This window comes from Heliangelus exortis, chromosome 4 (genome assembly GCF_036169615.1).
Source record: "Heliangelus exortis chromosome 4, bHelExo1.hap1, whole genome shotgun sequence".
Classification (NCBI taxonomy): domain Eukaryota; kingdom Metazoa; phylum Chordata; class Aves; order Apodiformes; family Trochilidae; genus Heliangelus; species Heliangelus exortis.
The window spans coordinates 33,322,925-33,344,780 of NC_092425.1; the positions used below are offsets into that span (position 1 = coordinate 33,322,925).

Here is a 21,856-nt window from a genome sequence, read left to right on the forward strand (position 1 = left end):
AGTTGCTCTTGTCATTTTACAGCTCTTGTCAGTGAAAATGGGCATTTAAAAGGAAGTAGTAAACAACTCATGTTAAGTACCATTCACACAGTTGGACAGTTCCAGTGTGTGTCACTGGCATAATTCAGGAAGTTGATTTTAGTATAATCACATTTGGAGACTTTGACATCTGCTCATGACCTGTTCTCAGTTAAACATTTCTAGAGGAAATTGCACTAAAATTTGCAATGAAAAAGTTTTACATCCTCCTTTGTCTTCTGTTGTAAATCACGTTTTAGATGCCCCAGCTAACCTTAGTTACTCCAGCATCAGCAGGATATTTTGTCATCCACAATGGCAAAATAAAAGTGACCTTGGGAAGTCTCTGTTGCCTGAAGTATATGGAAGACAGTAATTCAGTCCTAGCTTTTTCATAATATGTGCAATATCTAGTCTTGTCAGATATTTTTTCATGAAAGTAAAAAATGGACCCTGTAGTTTTATTTCATCTGCTGGTTTATTCATACCTTAGGTTCACAAATTATTTTTACTTACTTTTAGTTAAGGCTTAAATATTTTAAAGTATTCAACTTAATATAGATATGAAAAAACATATGGAAGGATACAGGATATAGGTCAATTTCATTTCTACTATTTACCTAGCAACATGCCAGGAAGCTAGCAAGGCTTGATAGAACTGGACATTGTGAAATATATGACAAAAATAGTTTCAAATACTTTTATTAAGAGTATTTTAAATGTGGTCCTTACACTGCTATTGAGCCATGCAGTTTACACTGTTAAAATGACTTAAATTGCACAGGTCATGCGACCAACACACTTTCCATTAAACTGCAGTCACTAAACTTGACAAAAACCCACATGAATGCTGGGGTTTTCCTTTACAGCCCTGATTCAAAAATTTAAATAATGCAAAATTATATACAGAAACAGCAAAAATTGAACAATGTCTTCTGATTCTGGATATTAACAGTCTATTTTTTTCTGTGTTTTAATTGTTAATGGGTATATAATACATGCTAGCAAAGTCCAAAATCTGGTAACAGAGAGACAGCACATCTACTCTTTTAGGAAAGAAAAATCAGGGGAGAAAACTACAGAAATAGCATTGCCTGAGGACAGAGAGACAAAAATACCTAAAGTATAATAAATTCAAAAATGGAGAAATGTAGAACATAAATTACATGGAACATACTACATGCATCCCAAACTCAAAAATGAAACTTGTTTGCATCTGTAACAGTTTCTAAATATCTGTTGGATGCAGACGCTTTTAAAACTTAGAAAAACAGCCTTCTAGATACTGTACTGAAATTTCTTGTATGTCTGTAACAATATTTCCTCTCTACATAGTAAAAGAAAATTAAAATTTAATTGTGCTCTGTGAAGATGGGTAATTAAATACTAACATTCTCATCAAATCCAGTGAAGAGTTCACACTGGTTGTGAATTAATGCACTCACAAGCACAACGCTAACTACTTCTGAAGTCTGTTGATTTTCTTTTATATTTTAATGCAAAACAAATTTGGTAAGTTTTACATCTCAAAGTAGCCCAGCAGATCATTAACTGCGTAAACCTTTTGAAACTTTTGAAAGAAAATACTTAAAGGTAAATGTTCCTAAAGCTGCAGGACAGGTATTTTTCTGAAACACAGATGATAAAAAATATCCCAAATACTGGAAAACAAGGCAACTAAACACACAAACAAAAGCCAACAAACAAACAAAAACTAAAAAAAAAAACAAACAAACAAAAAAAAAAAACCTAAAAACCTAAAAAAAACCCCAAAAAACCCCCAAAAAAGAATACTTAGAAATACACTGCTACAGTACGAAGAGTGAGACACCAACAGTCAAACTGCTAACCATGGTTATAACCCAGGTTCCTATCAGTATGTACAATGCCAGAGAGCTGTCTGAGTTGATAAATCAGGTTCTATCCTTCTAAAGACGTTTCTTGCTACCCCTTGCCTATAATAGTACAGTTCTTTACTTATTCAGAGCATGAATCCTCCTTTACTCAGAGCTGTCCCTTTTGGCTTGCTACATCTCCTGGGAGTGCAGAATGATTCAGTGGTAACTTAGTCATTTGCTCACTGTACAAGATGATTTTACTGAAGAGGAAAAAAATAAAGGCTGCACTTATCAGTGGAATACTTTCTGTTAAATAAAGATAATTAAAGCATCAACAATCCATCTATTTCATGTTTAATTAGCCCCTCTTTCATCATAATTTGTTACTGAAGGTCAAATGTGGGTCACTTTTAAAACCTAATTGTAAAGTATTTAATGTAATGCAAATTGAGAACAGAAAATTGAAATATACTTCTGAACACTTTGCACCAAACAGTAGTAGAGTTAAATGTATAAAAGAAGTTGCCAATGTTAATATTCATACCTAATTACAATGTTTCATTTATTTTCTCTACATTGCATTAGTGCTAACATTGTTATGTTTATGATTATAATAATATAGGACATTTGCTTAGCTGAAAGTGGTGAAAAGCCTTATTCTTGAGAGTTGCTTTGTGACTGTAAAAAGCAGTGTTCAAGACGAGTCGCTGTGGATGTGTGTGTCTGTACATAAGCAAGACAAAAAAATGCTTTCCTGCATGGCTAAAATATTGCCAACTTAATGGATGAATTCTTGGTTCTATTAAGGCTGGTGGTCATATGTGCGTGTTTATAAGGAAATGGACCTATTTAATTTATAGATACAATTTCAGATTCATGATAACCAACTAGTCAAAATGCTTCTACATCATTACAACAGGCTGATTAATGTTTGAAATGTTATGAAACAAATTAATTTGCTACCGTACAAGGACTTCTTTTTCCAGAAAATAATTTCTACATTTTTCACTTTCATAAAAATAAGATGTTACAGGGAATGCATCAAGTTTTCATATGTCATCACATTCTGGTATGATAAACATTTTCCTTCATTAAACACTGCATTTCCATCGAGAAAAGGCATAGGGATAATTCCTAAAGGATTACACAATTAGCCAGGAAGCCAATACCCTAAGCAAAGAAATAATGCTGCCCACAAATACCTGTACTAGTTCTGCCAATTCTACTGATGGCAGCCAACACATCTTAAAAAAACAACAGAAAAAAAGCCAAACAAAAATACACAAAGCCACCACCACAACTGCAGTGTTCTGAGTATTCAACAATCACTTTTTTTTTTTGAGGAGAGCAAGTGAAAAAGAAACCAAGAGAATATAATGGCAAGTAAATGTAAACATATGAAGAGTTTAAAAGGCCTGTCCATCAACAGCAGCTCTTAACATATTAATGTCATATTCCTGATTAAGTTGCAGTGAAATAAACCTGCTCGTGTGACACTCCTTTGCACTGTGAAGTGCAAAGTGGAAAAAACAGCCTACAGTATAAAGATTTATCTGGACCTAACAAGAGAAAACAAACAATTCTTTACAATTGAAAGCTATTATTAGAATTATGATCAAGGATGCAAACCTCCAAGATGCTAAGGGATTTCTCTTAGGCACTGAGCTTCCCTTATCTTAGCTATTCCTTGATGGAAATCACTAGTACCCAGGCTCCTCACAAACGATATGCAGCACCTAGAGGGTTTGGATTTTAAACCTGTGATCCAGAAATACATTTGCTTAAACTCATCCTCATTCAGCAAAACACTTCTGTGCAGAATTATTTTTGGCAAGTGATTAAGGCCTATGAAATATTAAGAGAATTAAACATTTGTTTGCCATCAAGTTAGTGCTTTGCTGAATAGAAAAGACTTGATAAAAGTAAGGCTAAAAGAGTATTTCGGTAACACCATGCTAAATAAGGCAGTAATAGGAGTCAAACTTGTGAATGAACTTCTTAAAAAGTGATGGTGAAATGCCAGAAGTCTACTGAAACAGGATTAAGTTCTATACTGTATATAAAAGATCTGATGTCAAGTAAGAGCAGAGTAACAGTTTGTAGTTTTCTCCACGGAAGTTTTCCTATTCAGTACTGTATGAAACAAGATGTTTTGGGGAACTTACATAAGAAATTCAATGCATTACCTGACAACAGAAGTATCAAATAATAAGAATAAAACTACCTTGCATTCACTGGTCATGTAAGTTGGTCATGTAAGCAGAGACTTTATTTCCTGATTGCTGTATTTTAGATATACTAAAGTATCAGTTACCAATTCTAATTACGCTAATGAGAAGCTAGCATTGCTCTCATCTCCAGTAACTCAAAGTAGGTACATTTTGCTGCGCCCACTTTTTTGTTCTAAAACTTTATACACCTTCTAATGTCTCCTAAGAACAAAGGGAACTGCCAATGGGTCAATAAAGGCAGCCTTACAGATTGCAACTAGTCTCCCTGTCACGGTCCTGTCAATATGCCACTGGTTCTATTTTCACATGTACAGCTGAACTATGAAGCAATCTGATATATACCACATCAGAACCCTTTACCTGCAACTGCTTCACATTTCACCCTAAACAATGTGCTGAATGAGAGCTTCAAGTGTTCTGGGTGCTAAAAATTCTACTCTTTTTCCTGATAAACTAAGAAATGCTCCACAGTCAGCAACTAAGATGTGAAAAGTCTACATACCATTTATGCAAATAAGTCTTAATGTCCCATTATGCGAAAGTGCGAACAAAACTATATAAAAGTCACTCAGCAACAAGCTGGCAAGAACCCATAGGAAGGCAGTAATAAAAAGTTTTGTGCTTTATAGTCTCTCTTGTAATGTCTGTTATTTAGCACTACTTTTACTGTTTTCTTGGACAGGTTCCTTAGCTTACATGCATACTTTAGAAGTGTGCAAATATTTTCTACATATTTAAAAATAACATCCCAAGGCATTAGAATATTAGCCATAAACTGCTCAGGTAAACTAACCTTCAAAATCAGAAATGTATGTCACAGGAAAACTATCGAAACTGAGAGACTGGATTTGTAGTAATTCAGAATGTACTTCTTTTGGTTTGATTGCTGAAAGTAAACGTGTAATAAAGTAATTTTATTCTACGGAGAGGTCTTCTAATGTATTGTATATCAAAATACATCCTTGAAATTGTTAAGCAATTCAAAACATAGTTCTGTAATATAATCTTAAGTAAGCTTTTTATCAAGTAAAATAGTAATTTGTATGGTGTAATCCTTTACCAGTCCTATACTTAGCATGCAAGTCATTCCTTTGCACTGAAAATAACTTACACTTTGACAGCTTATAATTCACATGTTTAGCAGAACTGTAGCAGCAAGAAAAAAGTAGTATCTGATTAGCATATATTCTACTGCTACTTTTTTATTACAGTGTTCACTAAAATGGCACAATCTACTATGTGCCTTAAGAAGCCTTAGTAGATGGAAGCTCAGGAACTTTCTCAGTACTTTGTATTTTACAGTCTATTTTCAATTTCTTTTACAGAGACTATTTTCAAACAGAGATTGTAATGTACTCTCCAAGAGAGAGTTAATGAAGTGGATGACCCAGAAACTACTGTGTCAAAAAGTAAAAACACACAAAAATACTAGCAGATAGTACATTAATCACGCTTTTCTTTGGTGATCTAGAAGACCAAGGGGCTCATACAAGTATCTGAGGTATTTCCGAGCAGAATGCGAATACTGCCAACACACTGTAAAATTTCAATTGTAGTAGACCAGCAGATGTTTTAAAGTATAAAAAGTGCCATAATGTACCGTATTTGCATGTTAATTTAGGTGAAAAGAAAGCATTTTTTCATCAAACTACTCAGAATTTCCCTGTTCCAGTCTTGTCTCTGTGTTTACATGAATCAGCATTCATTTATTTCTAGATTCTCATGTAACATTCACTGTAGCTGAATAAAACATTCAAAATATTATCTTACATGGAAAGATGTAATGGCAGTTACCTGGTGTTATGTTTCTTATTTTACTGCCACCCAAAAAGTACTGCCTCAAAGAAAAGTGACCTTCTCTGCCAAAAGAGCAACAGATCTCTTCACTTAGGAGCTTGATTCTCTTCTGTGCTATCTCTATTTTATTTTAAGAAGTGTAAGGAAATCCCTACCATCACCACTTTTAGGCTCTCGGAGCTTCACTGAACCGATCCCCGCCAGCAGAGCTGAGAGCAGAGCCAGTCACTTGTGTCACTCCTGATGGCACACCTCGCTCTGAGGTCTCAGGGCAGTTACACTCTACAGAATTATGCAGCAGCTGGCCTGGCAATTTATGGCCTCTCAGCGTAAATGAATTAATTTAATGTGATAGACAATGTGGAAAAAAAATAAAAAGAATTAAAACATATTGGGGTGCGCTTCTAAGCTCACGAATATTCATGTATATTTAGAGCAGCTGCTGCAATGAGTGGAATCTCCGTGTGTGGTGTAAATTAGACCGCAGATAGGCTTTGTAGAGTATTTAAGCATTTTTGTCCTAATAAATGGCTTGCTATTTACAGCCGCTAAACGCTTCAGCATGGCGGCTGCAAATCCACCCTCTCACCCCCAGCTTTAGGAAGCGGCAGGCGGGTGGCAGCCCCCTTTCCTCAAACACCGGACTAGCCAGGCGAAACTTCCCTCCTCCGCCAGAGCCCAATGACTCTACGGCCGGGAAAGCATCACGGCAGGGGAAGCGCCCGCTGAGAGCGGGATCGGCCGCGGAAGGCGGGCCAGGGGTAGAGGGAAAAGCAGGAGGGGGAGGGAGGGACCGTGACCCCGCCGGGTGGTGGAGGTTCCCGACGACCCCCAGACGCCGGGACTGACTTAAGTGCTGCTGGCTGGTAAAGGCGGCTCAGAGTTCCCTCCAGCTCGCTGTCTGGGCGGCCGACCGGGTCCTTGGCCAGCCCCCCGCCCCCGCGGCCGGCTGCTGCTGCGCCTGAGGGGGGAGTGAGGGGGGAATGCTGCGAGGGGGCGGTCCCGTCGGTGCGGCTGCACGGACAGGCTGGTTGGCTGCTGGGATGGAAAAGCGAGTGGGATGATAAAACCGATAATAATAATAAGAAAGCCCTCTGACTGCCCTTCCTGCAGTGCTGTGTGCTGGTCCGGGCTCCTCACTGCCGGGCTGGGGGGAAGCGGTGGGGGGCGGGGGGGTGGTGTGATGCCAAGCTAAACGGGTCACTGAACCTGACTGTTGTGTCTGCTTATACCGCTGAGGGAGACGGAGGAGGCGAGCACCGCCGCTCCCTCACTCGGGGTGCGTGTCTGTGTGTCTGTGTGTCTGAGTCTGTGTGTCTGTGTGTCTGTGTGTCTGTGTGTCTGTGTGTCTGTGTGTCTGTGTGTCTGTGTGTCTGTGTGTCTGTGTGTCTGTGTGTCTGTGTGTCTGTGTGTCTGTGTGCGTGTCTGGCGGGGGATTCAGAGGACTGGGCGGAAGGGGGGGGAGGGTGTTAACGCGGAGCGCAGCAGCGCGGTGCGCAGCTCTTACCTGCTTGCTGTACTTGCTGCTGGCCTGGCAGCTGTACTCGGAGCAATGGTCCGACCCGATGGAGATGTTGTCACCGGCACCTACGAAGGTGTTGGCCGGGGGCAGGTCCTGTACGGCCTGGTGCTTTTTGCCAGAGGTGGGGGACTGTGGGTGCAGCTGGACTGTGGGCAGTGGTGAGCTCGACTTGTAGTGTCTGGCTAGGTCGGGGCTGCCCGGGCCACCATTGACCGACCGGTACCGCCCCATACCAGGGCTGTCTGAGAGCTTCTCATTGACGCTGTCATAGCGCTGCCCGTTGGGCTTGGAAGCCTCCACGGTCACGATGCTGCTGTAGAGGGGCTGCTTGCCCTTCTTTCCTTTCTTGTCCTTCTTGGGTTTCTTGGCCTTGTCGTGCTGCTGTGGTGTGAAGAAATCCTCATGGTCCTTCTTGCCAGCCTCGTAGCCATGTTTGCCCTTGGAGCGGCAGTAGCGGGCCATGACCACCACCAGGATGAGAAGGATGACTGTCATGATGCCAGCTACCACACCGATGACTATGCTAAGCCGCTGCTTGCTTAGCTCATAGCTGGGATCACCAGCAATGTCCTGGGCCAGGGGTGTGTGGAGGCTGCGGGCCACCTGGCTCTCCACCACAGTGGCATTGGACAGGCTCTCATTGACAAAGACATGGAGCAGGGCCGTGGTGGATTGGGGCGGCTGCCCACTGTCATTCACCTGCACCACAAGGCGGTGAAGGCCATAGTGCTTGGGGGCCAGCTTGCCCACCAGTGACACCACGCCACTGGCTGGGTCGATCTCAAAAAGTTTGAAGGGGTTGCCCCCAACTATACTGTAATTGAGGTCAGCATTGAGACCAGTGTCAGCATCAGTGGCTACCACTGTAGCCACCACAGTGCGCATGTTGCTGGAGGGCGGCAGCACAGTGTAGGAGCTGTTGCTGGGGAAGGTGACTGTGGGTGCATTGTCATTCTCATCCATCACAAAGAGGGACACAGTGGCAGTGGCAGAGCGTGGGGGCTCACCCCCATCCACTGCCTTCACCTTAAAAGTGTAGCTGGTTTGCTGCTCTCGGTCAAAAGACACAGTGGAGAAAATAGTTCCCGTGTCATTCTCAATGGAGAAGATGCCAGTTGCCTGGTCATGGTCACTGGGCTGGATGGAGAGGCTGAGCTCAGCATTGCGGCCCTTGTCAAAGTCCATCACGGTCACCATGCCCACAGGGCTGTTAGGCTGCAGGTTCTCCTTCACATAGAAAGTGAACACATCCTGCATAAAGCGTGGCTCATTGTCATTGCGATCCGCCACTCGTACCACCACTGTGGTGGAGCCCTGTAGTGATGGCACACCCTTGTCCCGGGCTGTCACCTGGAACTCGTAGGTGTCACGTTGCTCACGGTCCAGCACAGCCAGTACTGACACGTCCCCAGAATCGGGGTCAATGCTGAAGATGCCACCTGGTGCCTCTGAGGAGAGGGGTGAGGCCTCCAAGGAGTAGGTGATCTCAGCATTCTTACCACTGTCAGCATCTGTGGCAACTACTGTGGCCACCCTCTCACCAGGCAAGTTGTTCTCTGGGAAGGAAACCTCTAGCACGGCCTGGCTGAACATGGGAGGGTTGTCATTAGTGTCCCCAACCCTCACCAACAAGGAGTTGTTGCTGGACAAGCTAGGGCTGCCTGAGTCCACAGCCACAATCACCACGTTGTAGTCACGGACAGCCTCGTAGTCCAGAGGGGCTGAGGTGTGGAGGAAATACTTGCGCTTGTTCTGAGGCTCCCCTTCACCCTCACTGGCTGGTTTGAGCTGGAATGGCACATCGCCCACCACAGTGCATGTCACCACACCATTTTCACCCTGGTCCCGGTCTGACACCTGCACCAAGGCAATGGGGGTATCCACCAGCACATCCTCAGCCACACTAGCCACCCCATCCCGGAGAGGGATGCGCCCGATTTTCCGTATGTCAATGGTGGGCACGTTGTCATTCTCATCTCGGATGTTCAGCACAACTGTGGCCTTGTCTGTCTTGGGGGGCTGGCCCCGATCTCGGGCCATGACTGTGAAGCGAAGCTGGTTCACCTCCTCCCGGTCAATGCGGTGCAAGACACTGAGCCATCCGGAGTTCTCGTCCAGGCGCAGCAGGCGCCTGACAGACTCAGTGGCTGCCCCAAAGACGTACTCGATCTGCCCATTCACCCCCACGTCCAGGTCGGTGGCTCGCAGCTGCAGGATGGGGGTGCCAGGGCTGCTGTTCTCTGCCAAATCCGCCTCGTAGACGCTCTTCTCGAAGCGGGGGCTGTTATCGTTCACGTCGGTGATAAGCACCCTCAAAATGGCCTGTGAGGACCGCGCCGGGTCGCCGCCGTCCCGCACGCGGAGGCTGAGCTCGTAAGAGTCTCGCTGCTCCCGATCCAGCGGGCCCTTGACGATCAGCTGCGGCTGCTTCTCCCCGTCGAGAGTGTCGGCCACCTGCAGCTCGAAGACGCTGCTGCGGGCCGCCGACTCCGTCTCCTGCCGCCGCCGGCTGCCGCCGGGGTAGGGGGCGCCCTCGGAGGCCGCCGAGGCCGAGCCTCCCCCGCCCCCCCCGCCACCGCTGCTGCCACCTCCGCCGCGGCGGCCGCCGTCCCCGCCGGGCTCCTGCAGCAGTTCGTAGCGCTCGATGCCGTTGCGGCCGAAGTCCCGGTCGGTGGCAGTGGGGAGCAGGTAGAGGGTCCCCACGGGCCGGTTCTCCTCCACGGTAAGAGTCAGGACAGGGGAAGGGAAGGTGGGGGTGTTGTCGTTGATGTCCAGGATGATGACCCGGCCCTCGAATAGGTCCACCCAGCTCTGCGAGGGGCCGATGACCGACACCTCGAAGTCCAGGAAGCACTCGTTCTCGTCGAAGATCATCTGGCACTGCGGCAGCTTCTCGCGGTCGATGCGCCGCTCCGTGGTGCTCAGCTCCCCGGTCATGTTATCGATCTTGAGATAGTCAGAGCCCGACTCCAGGCTGAATGTCACCTCTCCGGAGCCCGTCACGATTCCCAGGTCGGAAGCCACGTTGCCGATGCGGATGTCGGCAGGTCCCTCCTCGGCCAGCCGGTACCTCAGGAGCTGCTTGGCCGCTGCCAGGCTGACCCAGAGCGGCGGAGGCAGGAGGAGCAAGAAGCAGCAGCAATGCACAAAGCCAAGGAGAGTCTGCATCTTCCTCGTCTTCCTCACACCGTTTCCCCCCCCCCCCCCAACACCACCACCTTCTCTCACTCCCACCTGCCCCCAGTAAACTTCCCTGTTAAGACAACAGAGTGGTTGAGTGCTCGGGTGTTCAATTATAAAATCCTTCTGTTCCTGTAAACTTATTGTCTCATGGCTGGTGCAATTGGTGGTCAAAACCCTGCTGCTGGCTCCTCTACTGCTCTCCCTGCCTTCCAGTTGCGATATACTTACAGTTCACGGGACAGTGTGTTTTGCTTTTTAAAGATTCATCTCGGTAGATAGGATAGGCTTTTCCTCCTCCCCCTCCTCCTCCTCCTTTCTGATTTTACTGTAATCACTTTGCAAGGTTTGCAATAAAAGCAGAAGCAGCACTGTGCAATTCGAAGCCCCCCAGGTCGTCTTCTTCGACACTGGAGTTAACTACAATTCACACTCTCTCTCTTTTCTTCCCCCCCCCCCCTCTTTCTCTCTCTCTCTCTCTCTTTAGCCGTTTACGACCAAGGCATTAGCTTTTATTCTTCTCCCTCTCTACACACACAAGGAAAAAAAAAAGGAAAAAAAAAGGAAAAATAAAATAAAAAAAAAATAAAAAAAATAAAAAAAAAGATTCGCTTTATTCAAAAGGGCTTGTATCCGGTAAAACTCCAAATCCTCTTAGCAATGGGCAGTTCTTTAAAAAAAAAAAAATTAAAAAGGCGAAAAAAAAATCCCAATAATGCCGGTAGCTGCACGCTTGATAGAAGAACCCCGTGTATTACAGAGCAGTCCACAGAATAACCCCTTTGGTTGTCAGAAAAGCACCCAAATCCATCTTCAGAGATCGCCTAAAATGTTCAGCTCTTTCCCCGGAGCGGATTTTTTTTAACAACTCTGCGCAAGGTCATTAGTCACAAAGCAGTGATACAAAAACTGCAGAAGCCGTTTGCCCAGAATTTGCAAGGCTGTAGATACGAACATACACACACAACAGTCCCAAGTTTGTTTTTGCATCCGCAGTTTGTGTGTGTGCCTTACCTGCATTTGCACTGCATGTGTTATAGCAATCTGGATCTGCAGCACTGAGAGCGATTCACAAATGAGATTGCAGTCTCTCTCTCCCTCTCTCTCTCCTCTTCCTTCCCGTCCCAATGCAGGTAACCAGATCTGAACTTGATCCTTTCAGTTCAAAGGTTAGCAACAAAACTATTTGTCCAAAGGCGATTACTGGTCTCTCGTAAACATACCCGGAGAGGAACAAGATGTAACTGGATCCCCCACGTGAATTAACACAGATTCTGAATTACATCCATATAAGCGGAATAGCAAAGGGGAGGGGAAAAGATCCGCGACGCGATTAAAAAAAAAAAAAAAAAAAAAGAAAAAAAGAAAAAAAGAAAAAAACTTAACACAGAAACAACCCAAAAAAACCCCTCTCACAAACAGAAAGAGTTCTATTTGCAAATAAATTCTATCAGTCAGTTGTTTCCTGTGATCTGCACCGCCACGGTGGGTGAAATCTGCAATTGTGTATTCCCTCCTGTGTCTCTCAGAGAAGTGTGGCTCAGGCGCTTTCACGATAGAGAGGCTTGTGCGTTAAAATGTTGAATGGCAACTGAGAAGCTTCCCACTCGGAATAAAAAAAAAAAAAAAAAAAAAAAAAAAAAGCAATCAGAAAAAAAAAAAAAAAAAAAAAAAAAAGAAGCAGTAAACCGGCAAGTTTGCCCAAAGTGGTGAGAGCTGCTGAAGCCTCTCTCGGTAGCTGTTCCCTGCCGCTGCAGCAGCAGATCCGCCTGCGCTACATACACAGAGAGAGAGAGAGGGAGAAAGAGGGAGAGCAAAGAGAACGAGCGAGAGGGAGGGAGGGAGGAGGAGGAGGAGGAGGGAGGAGGAGGAGGGAGGACGAGTCAAGCGCTGCACTCCAGAAAGCCCAGCCTTACCCTCTGTCTCTGCTGCTGCTAGTGCTGCAAGTGGGATAGCCGCTCACCACAAAACACCAGTGTAGTCCTCAAAACCGATCCTCATTTACACGCCCGAGTGTTGCTGCTGTTGCCTTCTCAAACCTGTGATCTGTAGTGATTCTTCTACCCCCTCCCTCCCCACCTCCGGTGTAGATTTGTGAACCGAGCAATGATTTTTAGAGCAAATGTTTATTCGCCTTTCTTTAGGCAGAGCTGGTGCACGTTGGGGGCTCTGCATTTTGCGGAATCACGCTGGTAAGAAAACTCGTTTCGCACAGATTCCCACCTTCCTCTGTCGTGTCGGTGCTTTTGTGAAATAGCTGCAGTCACTCTTAACTGCACAAAACTCTAGGGAGGAAGGGGGGCTGAATTACATCTCAGACTTTCGTCCTGTTTCCTAGTGTTGTTTAAGCCTTTTTAGTCTTCGTGTTCATCTTCTTCCTATTACCATGATTTGAATGTGTGTTTTCTGCATGTTTGTGGGTTTCCTAGGAGAGGGGGGAAAAAAACCAAACGCAAAACAAACACAAACAACCCCCCCAACCAAACAAAACAATATACAAAAAACAACCCTCAGAGAAGATGATCAGGAAGGGGGCGAGAGGGTTAGTAGAGTAAATACATGTAAGAAGTAACAGAGTTATTTCCTAACAGAGACTTGCTGCTTCGATGATTGCTAAAATGTAGCGTCACCTACCTGGGTAAGTGAGAAATAAACTTTAACGTTAAAGCTTGCTCTCCGGTCAACTTTTTTTTTTTTTTTTTTTTTTTTCTCCTCATTCTCGCGTCCCTAATTCTCTGCTCCTTTTGACTTTCTGCCATTTAATCGCCTGTGCCGTTTGCATGCCCCGACACCCTGGCTGATGCCTGGCTCCGGTACCTGTCCTCTCCCTTAAGAAGCCCGGAGGGAAAAGAGTAAGTCTCCGGTTAGAGAAGGAGGACCTTGGTGAGCATAGGGCAGACAGTGGGAAGAAAACTGTACTGCTTGTGCCTGTGTGTGTGTGAGCGCAGCGAGGGGCAGGCAGGGATCCAGATGCTCTCACTCCCCCTGTGAACACATGTGGCAAAACAAGTTGTTGCGGGTCCTGTGTGTGTGTGTGCATTCCTCGCTTTCAATGGTTATTTTGAATAAAGACGCCTGCAGATTAATGTAGCGAAATTCCCCTCTTTCATCGCGATGACATATTGGAGCTAGAAGCGGCTGGATATGTTAAGGTAGCTCAAAGCTACGGTCACAGCGTGTCTTTGACATGTGGGGCGGTGAGTGAATGCGGGAAGGTTGCCACCTCTTTCCTTGGGGAGCCCAGACGCACAGAGGAGGGAAGGAGTCGCGCCGCCAGAAATCGGCGCTGGGGAGTGAATGGCTGCTGCTCCTTCCGGAGGGCTGCTCCTCCGGCGGCGGCTCCGGCCCCGGCTGCTCTCCCTGCCTCGCCAGAACGCGAAAACCCTCCCCCGCTGATGCTAGAGACACTCGGCTTTATATCTGCAGCATCAGCGAGAAAGCCCGGCTCTGCGCAGGCTCAGTATTCACCGCCGCAGTCCCGGCCGGAGGAGGGGGGAATCGGGAGCTCAGCATCTTCGCAGCGGGTTAAGTAGGATTAATACCAAATCCCTATTATATTTGCCAAGCAACTTGAATTTATCAAAATCCCCCCTCGCTGTTCTGGAACTCCGAGAGGAGGAAATTTTGCCCACAGCTTAAGATCCAGACATACCAGTACGTAGGAATACCAGCATACTGCATTACACCGGCTCCCTGCACTAGCAGTACAATTGCAACCCAAAGCTCCCGCTGTTCCCTTCCCTTTGTCCTTTTAAACGCAGCCAGGAAACTTAATGTATTCGCCAGGGGAGGGGCGGGATGAAAGCGCTGTTAACCTCCCCGCCACAAACTTTAATCGGATTCTGGGCTGTTGCACGGCATGGACACCTTCGCCTCTTGTCTGCGCCTTTTTTCCCCTTGTCTCCCGTGTCTACTTCTACTACAGTCTGCTTTGCGAGCTCCTCTTTCAAGCGAATGAGTGATTTCTTTCTCTTGCCATGTGTACTCCTCCCACCCCTTTCCCCCCCTTTCCTCCCTACTCTCGCTGGCCTCTTACACTGTTCCTTTTACATGCTGTCTGCGCCCCCCAGCCCCCCTTCCTTTCTTTCTCATTTTTGCAGTGTCTTCGCATGCAATTTCTCTCTGTGCAATGTCTTTCCTGCTCGGGAGTGCCGCGTCCTTCACAGTGGATTGGTTCCTCTTTCGGAGCAGAGGTAACGGCCCCCCTCTTTCCTATCATTCCCCCCTTCCTCCCCCCATCCTCCTTTCCTCCCCCAGGGCAGGCGGCCGGCGTGGGAAATGGGCCCGACGTGCGCTGCATGGTGGATGGCAGCGCTGCTCCTGGTCCACGTGCCCTGGCTGCCGGGAGGGGTCGGGGCTGTGCTGGCCCTGGCTGTGTTCCCCTCCCCCCCCCCCCATCCCGTTTGTTCCTGTAGGGGGGAGAGGGAAAGTCACCCTCACCCCCTCTCACCGGCACCACGGACTCTCGGTGCCGCGGCCAGTGGGCGCACAGCTGTCGGGGTGTCGGTAAGAACAAACCCAGATGCCTCAGACGGGGGGGGTGGGGGGGGGTGTTAGCCCTCTCGGTCAAATCTGTTGCGCAGTGTAACACCACCCCCCTCTCCCTCCCCGGCTCCCCGCATCTCTCTCTCCGACTCCCCCCTCCCTAATCCTCCTCCCTTCCCGCCCCCCTCCCCCCTCCACGTCCCCCCTCCTCTCTTTCCCAGATGCACACAGACGCCCACACGCGCTCAGACACGACACAGCATTTGTTCTCCTGATCTAGTGAGATCGAGTGGGAAGCGGGATCACAAATGTAATCGGCTGTAATAAATAAAATAGCCCGATATGCTGGAGCTATACAGAGGGGAAATAAAAGCTTGTGTGTCCTTAAAGGGAACATCTGATAAGGCCACCGAGGTGGCAGCTTGCGTGTGGGAAGGAATCTGTCTTTGCTGTCATTCGCAGCCTGCTGTACGTGGGGAAATCCTAAAGCAGCCTGGGAGCTTCCCCTGCTCCTCTGCACCCCGCTCCCCCCCCCCGCCCCAAACCCCATTCCCTATGCTCTGCAGCGGGACTTTCTCGTAGGTGTTGACTGGAAAGACAGAGCTCATGGCTAGAACACAGCACTCGCAATTAGTGGCTAGTTTATTTGCATTTCTCGGTGGAGCCCGGTTTCTGCCGCCGGGGTCCGTACTCGCGTCCGCAGTTCGGCGCTTTCAGCCCACGACAATTTGTTTTTCGCAGTTTAGTAATGTCGGTAGCTCTCACTGGAAAACTACTTCTGGGAACTGCAGTGGGAATCCATCTCCGGCTAAAGAGAGATTATTTAAATATTTGTACCACTCTAAGCATTAACAAATAGAAAATAGTATTTGCGCGCACACACGCGTGAAGAAGCTCCCGAAGAAAAAGAAAAAATTACTCAGGTGGGCTTGAAAGAAGCATATTCATAACAATACGAGGAAAAGGTTAAATACAATAAATACTACGGCAAATTCGAAAGCAGGCGAAACACAAGGACAAAACCCCCACGCAAAGCAGTTAAAACCATCTGACGGAAGGGAGAAACTAACTCAAGAACTCCACCAAGGGACAAACAGATGAAATGACACCACAACAGCACTAAGCACGCCTTGACCTCTCATCTTTCTGAAGCGTCGTGCTGATCTGGTGCAATTCTATTGTGATCTCTTCACCTACCTTCCCCGCCACAACCTCCCCCTGGCCGCTCCAGAGCTCCCTTAGTTCGCTGCAGTGATTGCACCGGAAGGTCGGCTGAGCTGCTGGCAGCTCTGACATTTGCCCTGTGTCTTTTCACAACTTTGAAAAAAAGCTTGCTGAATAGTAGCATGTAATAGGCAGAAGTGATTAAATTATTCATTGAAGCAACAGCGTTTCTGATAGAGATTAAAATTTAAGGGTTTAAATAAGGCAACCGCAGATTTACTTTTAAGCAGATAATAACTGTATCTGTGCTTATTTAACTGAATGCTAGCTAGGCATGGAACTAGTTTGTTTAAATCCTCTCTACTCTTTGTGAGAATTTTGAACTAGATAATGCACCATAAAAGTTGCTCGCAGAGCAAAAATAATCTCTGTTAGATAACAGTGGCTGAATCGCACTTGATATAATTCTTAAAGTAGTATTTGAAGTAATATTTGAATTGAGGTTCTTTCATGGGCATGGCTCCATCAGCGTTTCTGAGTTCTCAAATTTATAAAGAATGATGAAAAGTAATATTTAGAAAAAGTGGTTGTGATACTGTTCACTAGGACTTTTGCAGTGTTTATGTATTCCTTTAAAATAATGACAATAAAGTTTGAGGATTTCTTTTATTTTTTTCCTTTTTTAAAATACATTATTCTGTAGAATATATTATGAAAAGTCTTTTACAGCATTTCCCCCCAGATATTGACAAAAAAGTCTAACCATTCAAAATTATGCAGAAATAACATTATATTTAAAACCTGAAGAAAAAAAATAATGAAAGGTCTTTTAAAAATAGATAAATTTTCATGAGGGAAAGCAGATTTTGGTTAGATTTATGCTTCATGTTCAGCTAATGTCATCCCTGGATTGGAAGGGATATGAATGATTGCTGCAACCAGTCCCATTATTTTATAGATTTATTTTTAAATTAAACTATTGTTCAGTTTCTCTAAATGTGATTTTAACTATAGGGAAAAAGGCATTTGAAGTTACTTTGGATTAATTCCAATAAAAATAGAGGGAAATTATGAATCATTAGTATATATTCTACATAAAGAGATGCAGTGAAACATTCAGGGGAGATAATTAAAGCTGGATTTAATTTAAATGAAGTGTATGAGAACCAGGTAGTACTGACAAAAAAAGAAAAATGTGTTCCTTGCCACTGAAAATATTAAATGGATACAGTTGGTATGCATATGCATTCACTAGCAGAGGACACCACAGTTTCTTCTGGAAATAAATTAGGATTTTTATAGTATAATGTTTACAAGGTTGATACAAATATTGAGACCACTTAGGTCTCAAAGTGCTTTGTAAATTATCCCTATGAGATAAAAGCCAGTGCAATGACCTACTCATTCACCCAGCAAGCCAGTAACAAATGAGTCCAGATTAAGTTAATCAGACCACAGTTTTGCTCTTCTGCAGGGTTGGTTTTTTTTTTAGTATGTTCTGGATTCACCCCAATATTTGTCTTGGAATAAGTGGCAATCATTTCTGGTTTATTTGATGGGCTGCTGGAAAATCAAAGAAGCTAATTCTGAAGATATTTGTGTTCAAGACAGCTTTAAGGGAAAGCCTTGTATCATGAAATTTGATGGATAGCAATAAAAGATAATAAACTATTATAGATGTATTGAAATTCAGTTATTCTCAGCTCCTGCTCCCCTTTATTTCTGTAAGCTATTTCCAATATACATAAATTTATACAGATTTTCTAGAGCCATTTTGCCTACACACTCTTGAAGGCTTCTCAACCTATTCTTTTCAGTTCTATGCTCTACATTTTTTTGGGGGGGGTGGGGTTTGTTTTGTTTTGATTTTATGTTTGTTTAAAGTTTTCTTTCACCTTTGAACGAGAATCACCAGATCATAAAATATTTTGTCTATTATTCCTAGTGCATTTTGTGGAGCTTTAATTCATTATTAATATAAATCTGTATAGCATAAACGATCTAGCGTGTCTTCATGAGCCTACTGTGTCAGCTGCCTGTTGAGTAGAAAAGAAGATATCTAAGCAAGATGGTAGCTCTGCAACGTTCAGGGGAAGAACCTTTGATATTAAAATTCAATTTCTGTTATGGATAATTGAACTCTGTGGTGCTCTATTATTTTCTGTGAGTTAATGTCAATATACGTTATCGGCTACACTAAAGTGTAATTTTTAAATCTACACATGCTCTCACTTGTTTAGGAACTTCTTTTGCCTACATCTTCAAAAATAATCATTGCTCTGTGGCTGAAATAAGGGTCATGTAAGTACACAGTTATTATAAATCAGCAAAATAAATATGGTGGCAAGAAAGGTAATTTAGAACATGACCAAGCTGTTGATTGCTTATTGGACAGTCTATTTGGGATTATTCTGCAGTGATTTAAGCTGCTTTACTAGGTATTTTGTAAAGCGAGATGTGGCATTTCTTTTAATTTGAGAAGTGCAACATTAGAACTTCTAGAGGTCATATTGTTATAACTCTTAGGTAGCAATACAGTTCAGAAGCAAATTTTTTCCTTAATCCATTGGCCTTACCAGAGGCATGCCTATTAACTGAAAAAAATTTAGCTACCATCTGTTGTTAATGGTGAACAAGAGAAAGCAAGTGTGAAGAAGTGGAGTCCTTTGCATCTTTCCCTGAACTAGATTGAATCAGAAACATATATATCCATGCTTGGTACTGTTCAGGGCTAGTGAAGAGCTTTGGCACTTAGCCAAAATGAGAATTAGAGGCTGGGGAAAGCTCTGCTTACATCATCCTAAAACAGGATCTGGTAAGCACCAATATGTAAAAAAAAACCCAAACCATAACCAAAAATCAAAACCAAAAAAACCCCAAGTCTGTTCAGTAGCCAAATACATTTTAGACTGTTAAACACAGGTCTGTATGTTGGTATAATCCTCATCAGCTTTACTTGTGAAACGTTTTGCACTGCTTGCTTAATTTTCCAAAACTAAGATGAAGGGGTTATAGCCACCCTTCCTGTGAGGAAGATCACATAGCCTGTCTTCAAAATGATTTGTTTTCCTGCTGCTTCCTTTGCACTTTTTGGCATGCACAGGCAGCCATATTTTATGCCTGGCTTAACTGTTTTACAAAGTTTTTTGGTGATCATCCTTCGCATAATTACATTTTTAGCTTCCTTTATAACAGTAATAAGTACTGTACAGAGTGGGGTTTTATGACCTACAATATATCCAGAGGAAGAGAGGTACTGATAAGTTTCCACATTTTTCATCTTCTGATAGAAGCCTGACATATCTTCCAGTTCATTCATTCTGTGAGATGATTAAAAAGTTGCTCTTCAACAAACTAAACCTCATCCAGGGCTCAGCAGGAAATAACTGCAATCTAAGCACATTAAAGAACAGCCAGGGCAAACCAAAGTATACCTCTTTCTCTGCCTTTTAAGAGCATGGGAAAAAGAGAACAGCAGTCTAATATTGTGATAAAACTGGAAGCCTGCAGCAGCCGGCTGATGGGTAAAGATATAGAACCTGATCCAAAGCGTACAGAAGTCAATGGAAGTATTTTGACTAAATAAGCTTTGCAGTAGGCAACTAGTGAGTGAATGATGTTTAAACTATTTGTGGAGATCTTAATCAGATGAGTGATGGAGAAAATGATGTGCATTTTAATCAAAATAAAGGCTATTAAAACACTTCTTGCTGTACATGTTATTTTGCCTGACCACAGAGATCTTATTTATGACTCAGGAAAAAGTGGCAGTGGATCCTTGATTGCTGAGCCCTGTCCTCCCCTAGTGCAAGCACTCACGTAGCAAAAAAGATATTTAAAAAATATATAATTTTAATCTTGATATTGATCTCAAAGTTGGACACATCACATATTTGCATGCTCTCTTATGTGTTTACCGAGAGCATTTCTTTTGTCTTAGTTTTCGTTAGCAAAATAACACAAGATTTCTCAGTTTCCTCTCACGAATAAGGTTCTGCATTCCTGACATCATGGTGACAGGTTTCCCTTTCATTTCCACTCAGTTTTTAGTGCAGCTTTCAATTAATATTTCTTTACCATGGAGAACAGAAATTGTTCATGATTTCCACTACAAAGTATTCTACATGATGTTAAACATCCCTTGTTCTCCCAGAAATACCTCGTGAATTCTCCATGTTCTCATGTCACATAGCTACATCTGGTTGGCTGATAGTCCTTCTCTAGTAGTTTGTCTGGATCTTTCCTTTTCTCTGTAATTTTTAGCTGATGAACTCACAGTTATAGCAGAAAATCTTGTTACATTGCTCTCTGAACTATTAAGTTTAATCCCATTTCCATTATAGAAGCCATCAAGGCCACCTGATTCTTCCTGTATATTTTAATGATTTTGATAATTCTCAGATTTGTTTTACCAGAAAATTTCAGCAGCGTGCTCCAGGTTTTTTGATTTATGAGTATCAAAAAGGCCTATTGCAAGATTGGCCTATGAAGAACTCCTTAGCAGCCACCATTTAATGATGCAAACACAATGTGTTCTCTCCTGATTAGTCAATTCTTCATATTCCCTATCTTAACTAACACTTTTCCTATCAGATAGTTTCAAAAATTATTTTGAAATCCAGATAGGTAAGATCTTTTATAGTTGTATTGCTCACAAGGCAAACTATTAAAGAAAGATCTCAGATAAATGGTATTGTCTACTCTTTGAAACCTTTAGATAGATTTTTAGTTTGGTTTGTAATTTCATTTCATTACTCATTCTTTCCTTCAAGATTTAATTTGAAGCTTTGCATTCTAAAGCCATCTAAAAATCACACTAAGAGATGTTCATAGTGATACTAAGAATTCTTGTTCTAGACCCTTTAGGTTTTGTGTTTAGGTTTGTGCTTCAGGATTCTGGAGTTAAGGCTGTCAAGACTTTTTGATTCAAACTCACCAAGGAAGCACTCAATCCCCTCATTTAGATCATTGATAAATATATTGAACTGTTATCAAGAACATCATTCATATTACAAGATCAAATACTCAGAAATAAAAAATACCTGAATAATAGAGTCAGCAAACTCTGAATTCAGATGCCACTGCACCATCCATTGCAATGTTTGATTTCAATCTAATTGCAGGTTCACTTACTCTTTCTGCACTGGATTGCAATTTGAAATCATGTAAGTAAATTAATAAATAATGTAATGAAACACAAATAAACAAATACATTTTGATAAATGAAATACATTTTTATTCAATTATACAGCAAAATGTAAGATTGTAACTAATAAGAAATTATTTAATATTTATATTTTTTAATGTTCAGCCTTATTTACTGCAGCTTTTCAGTCCTGGACAAGGCATTATTAAAGTGATTCTTTTCAGATGTACCTCACTTTGTTGTCTAAAAAAATTTAAAAATATTGTTTAACTTGGGAATAACTGTATTATACTGGTAATTATCATGTTTCCAGTATTACAAATGGGAAGATAATATGAAGATGCAAGTGAAAAACATCCATAGATTTAGGATATTTTATTTTTGGGATTTTAAAAAATTACATATCTTTTAAATGTGCAACCCAAAACTTTCATTGTTACAAGGTCTGCTTGGAGTTCTCACTGTCTCAGGATTT

The 21,856-nt window shown here is 43.4% G+C and overlaps 1 protein-coding gene and 2 long non-coding RNA genes across 6 annotated transcripts in view; 2 read left to right on the plus strand and 1 right to left on the minus strand.

Annotated features, from left to right (window-relative positions):
• Positions 1–10,574, minus strand: part of PCDH7 (protocadherin 7) — a 251,115-nt gene extending 240,541 nt beyond the window's left edge. For all 3 annotated transcript variants that reach the window (XM_071743787.1, XM_071743786.1, XM_071743788.1), the window contains exon 1: positions 7,392–10,574. In XM_071743787.1, coding sequence (XP_071599888.1) covers positions 7,392–10,574 — 3,183 coding nt within the window. The remainder of the gene's footprint in view (positions 1–7,391) is intronic.
• Positions 9,990–10,965, plus strand: LOC139796109 (uncharacterized). Its single transcript, XR_011725827.1, has 2 exons — positions 9,990–10,128; positions 10,206–10,965. It is a non-coding gene; the product is annotated as an uncharacterized lncRNA (long non-coding RNA).
• Positions 10,966–12,409: 1,444 nt separating this feature from the next.
• Positions 12,410–17,927, plus strand: LOC139796108 (uncharacterized). 2 transcript variants are annotated; one of them, XR_011725825.1, is made up of 4 exons: positions 12,410–12,778; positions 13,178–13,224; positions 14,687–14,779; positions 15,293–17,927. It is a non-coding gene; the product is annotated as an uncharacterized lncRNA (long non-coding RNA). The 2 variants fall into 2 exon arrangements; XR_011725826.1 differs by lacking the exon at positions 13,178–13,224.
• The last annotated feature ends 3,929 nt before the right edge of the window (positions 17,928–21,856 follow it).